The 11894-nt window shown below is 39.0% G+C and overlaps 1 protein-coding gene across 4 annotated transcripts in view; it reads right to left on the bottom strand.

The window, feature by feature from the left end:
• Window positions 1–4577: 4577 nt before the first annotated feature.
• The window catches only part of fxr1 (FMR1 autosomal homolog 1), a 109704-nt gene continuing 102387 nt past the window's right edge, over window positions 4578–11894 (bottom strand). For 3 of the 4 annotated variants that reach the window (XM_070883425.1, XM_070883423.1, XM_070883427.1), the window contains 2 exons: window positions 9478–9575; window positions 4578–5626 (listed from right to left, as the gene is read on the bottom strand). In XM_070883425.1, the coding sequence (XP_070739526.1) occupies window positions 5459–5626; window positions 9478–9575 (266 nt within the window). In that variant the 3' untranslated portion in view covers window positions 4578–5458. The remainder of the gene's footprint in view (window positions 5627–9477; window positions 9576–11894) is intronic. The other variant, XM_070883424.1, reaches the window with a different exon arrangement.

Genomic DNA, 11894 nt, shown 5'->3' with positions numbered 1-11894 from the left:
TTTGGCCACTATGTGTTTCACCACTAAGCTGAGGACTTACCATTGTACATAAGATTTGTGACTTTTTTTAAAACAATAAAATGAAACTCACTTGCATAGTAGTTCCTGTGCTCAAAATACCTCAACATTTTCTACCAGAAGCTTGTGTCTGTCCAAGAGGCCCAAGTCCTTTCCAGTGAGCATTTCTGCCTACAATTCCTGGAATATTTTTGATTGACTGCAAAACTGGTCATTGTATGCTTGGATTTGCTGTTTGTAAACCCTGCTCACTCACCCTACTATCCCTCACTGGAGAAAGACCATCATCTAAAGTCAGCTAGAAGCCATTTTAGCAATTTGATTTTTTTTGCCCCCATATATAAAACAGGAACTTTGGAAATTTGAGAACTTTTCCATGTTCCATGATAGAGGGGCATGGCATGTATTTTCCTGGACACTGGAACCAGCCAAATGGACTGTTAAGTCTTTGCCAGTACTGCACATTCCTAACTTTCACAGAAACTCAAATTCAAACAGTTGTTTGTTTAGCAAATACAGCAATCATGTGTACTTTGAAATTTGCACATTACAAAACATAAAAATTGATCAATGTATATTCTAAATAATTAGAACTCCATTTCATTGTTGAGGGAAAAACAGCAACAGGAAAAAAAAATACCTACATTGTAGAGTTTTGCCATTCTTCAAAATATAGCATCCCTCATAAATTGGAACTTGTCCAATACTGATTGATTGGTTCTGGAGAATCACTTTTTGTCTAGATATGGTTAAAGCTGCCATGTGAACCCCTAATCCCACCATGTATAAAGGCCAGAATAGCAGAGTTCTTTTTGACTTACACTAACCTAAAAATTCTTCCTAGAAAATCCCCCAACTATAAACCAACAATAACATCCCCTGCAGAGCCTGAGTAAAATGGTCAGGAGGTGAAGATTATTAAAAGGACAAAGACCCTACAATATTGGTAAGTCATTCAAGCACATTGTAGCAGCCCTGCCAAAGTACCACCAATTTAGTAGAAAGGAGGCCCCTACTGTGATTCCCCAATTTAAAAAAAGACACTTGTATTTATATAGTGGCTTTCAGACATCCAGAAGTGCTTTTTGAAGTGTAGTCACTGTTGTAATGTAGGGAAGTGCAGCAGCCAATTTGCATACGGCAAGGTCCAACAAACAGCAATGAGATAGTGACCAGATAATCTTTGTGTTGGTTGAGGGATAAATATTGACCAGGACACTGGCAGTTATTCCCCTGCTCTTCTTCAAATTAGTGCTTGGGATCTTTTACGTCCACTAGAGAGAGCAGACAGAGCCTTGGTTTAATGTCTCATCCAAAGTCAGCACCTCCAACAGTGCAGCACTCCCTCAGTAATGCACTGGAGTCTCAGCATTGATTAAATCACTGTTGCCAAATCAGACCAGCTGAAAACACTATCCTTGGTGTTGGCTGCACTTAAAACAAATGTTTGGTAAACAGCATAGAAACATAGAAATTTACAGCGCAGAAGGCGACCATTTCAGCCCATCGTGTCGGCACGGCCCTCGGTCTGTCGGATGAAAGTTAAGTCTACGTATCAGCTTCAGAGAAACTTTAAATGATACATAATTACGAGCAGCCCAATTAGCAGCCATTGAACGAATAGAATGCTCTTAACCAGACCTCATATTTAATATCCAAGTGGTCACATATAACAAAGCTCTGTGCACCAACAATCCTCATTCAATCAATAGGGTAGCAGATGAAAGTGAATCAATCACCTGACACAAATGAAACAGACTATCTTGGGGTGAAAACCTGGATGACTTGGATTGCTCAATGAATGCTATAATTCAAGATACAATAAGGAGCAGGTAATTTTAAATTTTTTTGTATGGTTCCTCCAGTACATTAGGAACAACTGAATGATAGAACTACTGTATCCTCATGCCAAATCAAATGGGGCTGACCCACAACTAAAGCCTGTTAATCCCAGAATATGGATGTTATGTCTGAGGGAGGAGCCAAGCCATTCAATTCAATAATAAGCATCTTGTGGGTCTTGTTTGAACATTTGTTTAATTGGCAGTTCCAATTGTTCCAGACTATTTAAATGTCTGTCTGTCTCATTCCAATTGAACAGTGCATTTTAAACCATCAGTGTTAGATTTGCTAGCAGGAGTCCATGGAGAGCGAGCAACAAACTACCATATAAAGGTTACTTTCAAGAATCATACATCCAGAGTCTACATTGTAGTGCCATGCAGCAGACACAAATGTATCCACTCACTGTCTAATAGTTTATAAACTATCAAATAGACTTAAGATACAATCTTGAAGTGGCTTCTGAAGTCAAGGAAGAACAGTAGAAGCTAGATTACTAATATTAATCAGTAAGCATAATAGAACAATGAATAGTTTTTCTGTTCGATCCAAGGATTCACTCTAAATTCTCTATATCAGGCAGGAAACTTTACATTTCAGGTCGTAAGGAAGGAGCGCTCACCTATAGGGGTGATCAGAGATGCTGAACCCGAGAAAAATATCCAGTGACACCTAGGTACTCTCTTGTATGTAATATATTTGTGTATTTATTTTATTTGAACATGCACCTGGTAACCAGAATGCGGCTGCGTGTCACCCGTAATCTCAGATTGGCTGGGATATAATTAGAATTATTTGTACATTTTACTGGGCATCAGAATATGTGCCTATTGCTAAATATTTCTTATTGTAGTTTGTGGTTGTTCATAAAATAAAAACTTTACAAATTTTACCAGGTCTGAATGATGAAACAAACCCAAGTGGTGCTATTTTTGCATCCACCCCCACCCCACCAAAAATATCACAAACAGCAGCAATGGGATCAAAAAAAGGTGTATCTGATGTCCCTATTCTAATTATATCACATTCTCATACTAGAATGTGGATCTCTGATTAGTTCAGAGTACCAAGCTCTAAATTGTGTGTGTGGCTGTAGCTATGTACAAGGCGAGAAGCTGGGGTGTCAAATTTGTTTACAATAGCAGCTATATTCTAAAGTATCACTTGGTGCAATATATACACAATACAGAAACAACTTACATTTATATACCGCATTAAACATAGCAAAACATCCCAAGGCACTTAAGAGCGATATCAATAAAATATATTTTTTGACAGCAAGCCACAGGAGGTATCAGAACAGATGATCAAAAGCTTGGTCAAATAGGTAGGTTTTAAGGAGCAGAGAGAGGTAGAGAGAGAATTTCAGAGCTTAGAGCCAAGGCAGCTAAAAGCACACCACCAATGGGGGAAGAGATTGGAACATAAGAAATAGCAGGAGTAGGCTATTTGGCCCCTCAAGCCTGCTCCGCCATTCAATAAGATCATGGCTGATCTGATCTGATCCTGGCCTCAACTCCACTTCCCCATAACCCTTGACTCTCAATCATTCAAAAATCTGTCTATCACCACCTTAAATATATTCAAAGATCCAGCCTCCACAGCTCTCTGGGGTAGAGAATTCCAAAGATTTACAACCCTCAAGAAATTTCTTCTCATTTCTGTTTTGAATGGGCAACCCCTTATTCTGAAACTATGCCCCCTAGTTCTAGATTTGCCCACGATGGAAACCATCCTCTCTGCATCTACTCTGTCAAGCCCTCTCAGAATCTTATATGTTTCAATAAGATCACCTCATTCTTCTAAACTCCAAGGAGTATAGGCCCAACCTTTCTTCATATCATCTCAGGAATCAACGATGTGAACCTTTTCTGAACTGCCTCCAGTGCAAGTATATCCTTCCTTAAATAAGACCAAAACTGTACGCAGTACTCCAGGTGTGGTCTTACCAACGCCCTGTACAGTTGTGGCAGGACTTCCCTACTTTTATGCTCCATTCCCCTTGCAATAAAGGCCAGCATTCCTTGTGCCTTCCTGATTACTTGCTGTACCTGCATGCTAACTTTTTGCATTTCATGTACAAGAACCCCCAGATCCCTCTGTACTGCAGCATTTTGGAATCACTTCCCATTTAAATAATTTGCCTCTTTATTTTTCCTGCCAAAGTGGATAACCTCACATTATTCCACATTATAGTCCATCTACCAAATTTTGCCCACTCACTGAGCCTATATATCCCTTTGTAGATTATTTGCGTCCTCCTCACAATTTGCTTTCCCACCAATCTTCGTATCAGCAAATTTGGCTACATTGCACTCGGTCCCTTTATCCAAGTCAATAATATAAATTGTAAATAGTTGAGGCCCCAGCACTGATCCCTGCGGCACCTCAAGTTAGTTTGCCAACCTGAAAATTACCCATTTATCCAGACTCTGTTTTGTGTTAGTTAGCCAATCCGATTAAAATCAGAGATGCGCAAGAGGCCAGAATTGGAGGAGTGCAGAGATCTTGAAGGCTTGCAGGGCTGGAGTTTAGAGATGGGGAGGGTGAGTCCAGAGGTATTTCAAAACAAGCATCAGGATTTTAAAATACAGGTGTTGTCAGACTTGGAGCCAGTGTAGGGTCAGCAAGCACAGGAATGAAAAAAAACTCAAATTTGAAAACATTACAGTAAAGCTGCAGAAAACATTCATGTTTGCATATTTTAAGTCAGAAGATGGAAGATCAAACTTTATTTATCAACTATCTGCATACAAAACATATTGCACATCAACCAACCGAAACTGAAAATAAAAATACTCTTAAGGACTCTAACCAATGTAGTTTACATGGAAAATCGTTTCTCTGGAACTTAATCTTACAGTAGTTGGATTATTTTGGCAATGACATCTACAACCAGTTTAGTGTAACATCCAAAGCATTGCTTGATTTTTAAATACTGTACAGTTAATAAATAAACCAAACAAGCCCCTTTGTAAAACAGTCACTGCCAATCACATCCCAATGTCCCTGCAGATGTATAGATGCAAACGAGTATTCTCCAGTGGTCTGCAATTTTCTCTACATACAGCATTAAAAAAAACCTACAGAGATTTAGTAAAATTGACCAGTTTCCAGACTAGTATCACCTAGTATCCCTAATGTTAAATTTACAATTCAGTGCAAAATTTTGAAACTGCATTTTCTATTGTTTTCCTCAGGTGAAAAAGTGGTTGCATATTGGAGAACTTGACAAAAAGCAGCCAATGCTTTAATCCATAACATATTACGGCAAATGTCAATGATCTCCATCTCCAGAATAATCTGAAATTTCTTTTTAAACATTTCAAAACATTTCCTACAACCAGCTAGCTCTTTTAATTTTGCATCTACTGTCTGAAGGCACAACATCTGATAATGTATTGAGAACTTAACTAGGTGAAAAACAAATTTATACAAGTGTTTTATTCAAGAACCCTCCCCATCTCCATTCCAGTACGGAGGAACTAGAAAAAAGTGCGCCGTAAAGTCTGGCAGTCCTTATTCTATCTTTGGCAAGCTTTTACAAGCACTATTAGAAAACGTAATTTATGCAGAACTGGACGATGGTGGGTAATATTTAAGAAACACCATTCACCACAACTTTAGTTCCATTTCCTTGGTAATCTTTTTGTTGGCTTTCCTTAGAAACCATACGTGTAGGAGCTTCATCACCAGAAACATTGTTCGTTCCATTTATGGTCTTAACAGCTGGAGAGAGTTCATCAATCACATCCTCTTGCACCTGCTGAGTACACACGCGAGTGCGAATTAAAATTAGTTAACTGAGAAAAAGCCAATGCAAAATTTGTTCTGCGCACAACTGTGAATGTCTCAAGTAAGTACTATAAAAAGCAATCATCCTCTTGCACAGGAGACAAGAGCGTTATACAGAATCCTCAATGTTAGATCAGAAATTTCTGAATTATTTGCTTAAAATCACATTAGTTACTGTTCCTTACAAAACACGTTCTGGTATAAATTAGCAGAAAACCGTAATTAATCCCAACTCCCGGGACCAATCAATTGAAGAGATATTTATTCATTATATATCCTCCGACAGTCACCTTTCCTCGAGCAGGGCCCATCCTAGCAGCTGACTTTTTGGTGGCCCCCACTAAATCTTATACAATTCTGCTACAATGAATCACAATGCTCTTCACTTACTTAGTAGGCTTGTCCACAGATCCAAAACTACATTTACAGACTGCAAATTACATAGCCTACAGCACATAAAACTGATCATTCCGCCCAACTGGTTTATGCCGGCGTTTATGCTCCACACAGGCCTAATCACAGTACTTCTGAACTGAATTTTGTCAACATACACGTGGAAGCTGACCCATTGCCTGTAGATAATATTACTGAGGAGCAGTATGTAGATTAGAAATACAAGGGGGCAAAGGCAAGATCTTTGAGTGACTCCAGACGTAGCAATGCAGGGAAGGAAGGAGAAGCCATTGCTGGAAATACACTGCCTGCATTTAAATAGTAGGAATGCAAGGGCAGTGCCATGGACTTGGACTACAAAGCAGAGGCATAATAACTTTTATTTATTATAGTGCCTTTAATGTATTAAAACGTCCTAAGGCGCTTCACAGCGGTGTTACAAGACAAAACAGATAAATTTGACACCGAGCCACAAAAGAAATTAAAGCAGATGATTAAAAGCTTGGTTAAAGAGGTAGGTTGTAAGGAGCGTCTTAAAAGGAGGAAAGAGAGGCAGAGAGGTTTGGGGAGGGAGATCCAGAGCTTAGAGCCCAAACAGCTGAAGGCATGGCCACCAATGGTTGAGCAGTTATAATGAGGAATGTTCAAGAGGGCAGAATTTGAGGAGCGCAGACATCTTGTGGGGTTGTAAGGCTGAAAAAGATGAGATACACGAATATGGCATGAAGGAGTCATCATAGGCAGTCCCTCGAAACGAGGATGACTTGCTTCCACGCCAAAAAGAGAATGAGTTCACAGGTGTTTCAATGAAGGACCTGAACTACATCCTGAAGGGTGGAAGATGCCTGTGCGTGAATTTTTTTTTTATAAACGTGGGGTGGCCGTTGCACACCAGCCACCACATGGGCTTGACAGAGCTAGGTCTTGGTCCAGTGGCAAGGATTACCCAAGACAACTGGAGACCAGCTCTGCTGCACAGATCTAGTGCGCATACATATCACAGTGTGGGCTGGCTCGTGCTGCCCCTGTGTCCCTGGCCCCAAACTCGCGGCTCCCCTGGGCCCCGATCACATCCCTCTACAGTCTCTCGCTGCTCCTGCAGGTCGGGACCATAAAAGGAGCAGCGAGCGGCGACCATGGGCAGCATGGAGGCCCCGACCTGCGAGAGACCATCAGCGGCAGGTCGGGGCCATAAAAGGAGCAGCGACCATGGGCGGCGTGCCATTGCAAGGTACAGCATGAGCTGGTGCGGGAGGGCTACGGCAGCAAAGAGTGACATCATCGAGGTCCAGGTCAGTGATTGGAGTGTGGGCAGATACAGCATGAAAGAGTATGGCATGTTGAACTGTCAAAAGCTGCAAATGGCAAGTCAGAGAATATTATTCATGACTTGGTAACAAGAGCTGTACAGGTACTATGAAAAGATTGGAAGCCAGACTAGAGGGGTTCAAATACAGAGTTTCAGGAGAATGAGCATGGATGTGGGAGGCGATAATACAGTGAAAGATTTGAGAGGAAAGGGAGGTGTGAAATGAGGCAGTAATTGGAGAGGGCAGATGGGTCAAGGTGCATTTTTGAGGATAGTGATGATGGCAGTTATGAAGGGAGGTAGGAGGAGAAAAGTTTGCAGTTTTCTAAGTTGCCAAGAAACAACAGACGTTCAGGAATGGAAGGTAATGCAGAGAACAGCCAAAAACTGATCCCAAGTGTCAGAGATCTGTTATGAGGAAAAAAAAGTGAAGAAACGTGAGCTTTTCAGCCTAGCAATGAAGTCTTCTATAGAAGTATACAAAATTGTTAAGAGTATGGACATTTTTAACCCAGAATATTAATTGAAATGAAACTATGGGAGCAAAACAAGAAAGATAACTTTAGGACCAATATCAGGAATTTTATGCTCATGCACAGTGTGATTTAATGGATGAAATAATTGAAAAATATAACAATACTACAATTGGGGGGAGGGGGGGGGGGTGTTGGTGGGGGAGAATGTGCTGATACACTTAGATCAAGTGACCTTCCTTATTCATGATTATCTTGTGATTTAGTAGAGAAGAGGAGCGGGGGTGGGGGGGGGGGGGGGGGGGTCCTTCAGAGTAGGGTTAAGCTGCCTTGCTGGGACAGTTGATGAAAGTTTACTCTTCCTGTAACCCATGCTATACCTGACTAAAGATTGCTTCATGCTCGCTGATAACATTGACTTGTTGAAAGGGGAGAAGTTTCATTCCCGGCACTGACTATCAACTGGTCCCTCATTTTTAGGTGCACAAATATCAAATGCTGGAGTGATCTGAACAGAAACCAGTTGGTCATCACCAATAATTTAATGATAATCAAGGTAACAGATTCTAGTCCAAATTTGCATCAATTCAAAATAGGTGTTGAAATGTACAAAAGCATTAGAAAATCGAACTTATTTAGAAAACCATAATTTATTTCACAACCACATACAATTTAATACTATTTACCAATACCGTCCCCACCACTTATAGTGGACACATTTGTGCGAATATGATTTGCCCGCTACATACAATGGACAGTATAGCACAGGAGGATAAATTGTTTTTGCTTCTAAATTGCTGAACATTCAGGGCTGCAAACAAATGGTACCAAATTAGTCACCTTAGCTGTAACATTTAACCAAAACAGTGCCTTCAAAGGCCATCACCACATTCCCTTCCCCAAAGGTAATAAAATTAATGCCAATAAATGTTATTCCTTTTCATAAAAATGATGCAACAGATTGTGGATATATGGTTCTTGGATGTTAAAAATCATGCTCACCTTGTATTTTATTACATTTAGTGCACCTTATTTAGTGTTATTTACTTATTTGTTCTTGCACTCAGTGCACCTTAAATGAAGGTGAACTCAAGAGTATACACAGCTGTTTCTGCTCAAAATAACTGGAGCAATTAAGACATTATAACCAGCAACTTTGAAGTTGACGTTAATGCAGATGGTCATCAATTTTTGGCCGATATTAGCAACAGCACGTTTTAAACGTGGATATTTTAAGTGGTGGGATCTGTACTGTAAAAACTTTAATGCCCCAATTACATTGCATATCTGGCATTTGTGTAAAGTGAACATTCCACAGAAATCAGCAAAGTGCTAATGCCAAAAGGCGAATTTCGAAGTGTTGGCATTGTGCTTTGCTGTGTTGCTGATTTTAAACTTTTATACTCAGTTAAAAATGAACCCATCCGACTAACTACACAACCTTAAATTTCTTTTGATAGAAAATTGCTGACTATCCTGTCAGTTCTTCTTTATCTGAATCAGAGGCTAGTAAACCTTCCATAACCACACATAGTGCTTGGCTTTCGATAGCAGTGCATATAGACACTACAACCGTATATAAATGACCAATAACGGATACAAACGGTACATCAGTTTTGCTACCAATTTTATTGCTCAAATTCTTACCAAGGCAGTTGCTTTTTTGCTGGCTGCAGGATTCTCTTTAGGCTGGACCCGCTGTCGGCTCTGTGATTCCGCACGAGATATGTAATCAGCTACAGTTACTGTCATTGAAAACAAAAAACAAGCTCTTTACACACCTGATTCTGCATATCGTGATGAATTGCATAGATTAAATGTCTGTGCAGACATTTTCTGCACAAGTTTGCCAACTTTTTAAAATTTAATCAAACAGTATCTATTTAGTCTAAACAAGACATTCTACAGTCATATGCAATACCGTCATACACAAGTGCAAGATATATTCAGGATGAAATCAATGGTTTAGACAAGGCCATTAATAAAAAGTTACTTCTTTTAACTACATTTGTTATAAATACAATGCAGACATCCTTTATATTTTTTTCTGATGTACTTTACAAATGTGGTACTTTTGTTTAGATCCAGTAGTACTGTTTACCCAACCCATAAATTTCTAAGCTCAGGCAACTTTGTCCAATAAACAAACTATTACCAATACGAATCATGCTATTTTCCAGACTTAAATGAAGTAACCCAAGTTTGATGAGAATTTGATGCGGTCATTTGAAAATCACTTTGTTGACAAACTAGTTTTCATAGGAACAGATCCATAACACTGGGATTAAAACTATTCCTTATGCTGCAGTTAAGTTTTAACCGCTCCTAAGCATCTACGACTTTTAACATACCAAAAACACAAACCGGCCAACATGTATACTTCCTAGAAATGGTCAATCATGATCATTTCTGGATCCAGCAAGATACACTCTTCGCAAATTAATCTTAAATTACACTAAAATAATTAGATTAAACTAGATGAAGCCACTTAAAGTATGTAGAATTATAGATTACAGCATGAAAAAAGGACACAGCCCATTAAGTCCTCCTCAGCAGTGCATCATGTTTTTATCCATCATCCACCTACTCTAATCCCACTGTCCTGCTCATTCCCCATACTCTTCAATATTTCTCTTTTTCACACAACTGCAATTCTTTTCTTTAAATGTAGAATATTAGATACAATTTCCATAGATAAAATATGATGTTTGGGCATCCAGTTTCTATTCTACCACCTCAAATTCCTTCAACCCTCCAATTTAACTACAGTTAGGCCACCTCAAACTTGCTTTCAATACTGAACTAAAAAGTAATAAGGTTCAAAATTTGGCCATTGAAGCTCTTTATGCCTAAAATGTTAAGATAATTCATGACTCTTAATTCCCAACTGTGAAACCTTTATTGATAATCCAAAATTTTTACATTTTACAATATCTTTCCCTTATTCATGAGAAATTGAACGAGCTGAATGCTGCGGACGAAGAAATCCCAAGTAGTTTTCATAATACATGAACACAACACCAAACAAGTAATACTACTAACTAAAACAAATTAATTTCACCATTCTTGTTTTTCAGAACTGGCTCGACAGATTAAAAACATAACACAATCATAATCCAAAAGTACTGCAATAATAAAAATTAATGAGTAATATTTGGCTGACAATGCCACTTCACAAACCAATTGGACAGAAGGGATGCTCACTGCTATTCAAGATTTGAACAATGCAGATCTTGCATCACAGATGAGCTTTAACTACTACTCAACAATACTACTTTTACTATACCAATACTGCTTAAACTTGTGTACTTAGAAGTGATCAAACCTTCAAACCCCCGCCTATGACGACTTAGAAATGATCAAACCTGGTCATTTCTGAATCTGCAATTGACATAATTTTGGCACTCCTTATAAAATTAGACATCAAATTACATTGTGATAACTAGTTTAAAATCAGGTAAACTGCTCGAAATAATAGTCAAGCAAAAGCACCAATAGCAGACCTAGCTTTGAAGTTCTCAACAATTTTTTCCAGACAGCTCACAGAATCACTACAAAAGCAAAGAAGACATTCCCAGTTTTTATGAAAATGTTCAACACTTTGCAGACTCATCATGTATTTCTGGTGTTTTGTCAGTCACCACAGAAATGTGCACAATTTGTGAAAGAAGAGCTTCTAAACTTGAGGATATACTACCCACACACACTTGGGCAGAGTTCTAACCCCCTTTCCCAAAACAACTAAATATGCAAGCAAGCCCAACAAAGAATGAGATTTAATGCAGCTTATAGAAACAAATCGGCAACAAAGGTATTTCATAAGTGATACTGAAATAGCCATGGATGATGTTGAAAGAAATCTAAAAGTTTTAGTACTTTAGTTTCAATGCTAAACATGTCCAACCAATGCATAGCAGCAACCAAAGGCAACAGAATGTTCAACTACAAAGCCAAAACATAGAATACACGTCACAGGAAGTCAGTATCAAACTATCATCATCATCATCAAAGGCAGTCCCTCGAAATCGAGGAAGACTTGCTTCCACTCTAAACATTGAGTTTTC

The sequence above is a fragment of the Pristiophorus japonicus genome, chromosome 6 (assembly GCF_044704955.1).
Source record: "Pristiophorus japonicus isolate sPriJap1 chromosome 6, sPriJap1.hap1, whole genome shotgun sequence".
In the NCBI taxonomy this organism is placed as follows: domain Eukaryota; kingdom Metazoa; phylum Chordata; class Chondrichthyes; family Pristiophoridae; genus Pristiophorus; species Pristiophorus japonicus.
Note: the sequence above shows the minus strand (reverse complement) of the source record. Positions and strands in the feature narration are given on the sequence as shown.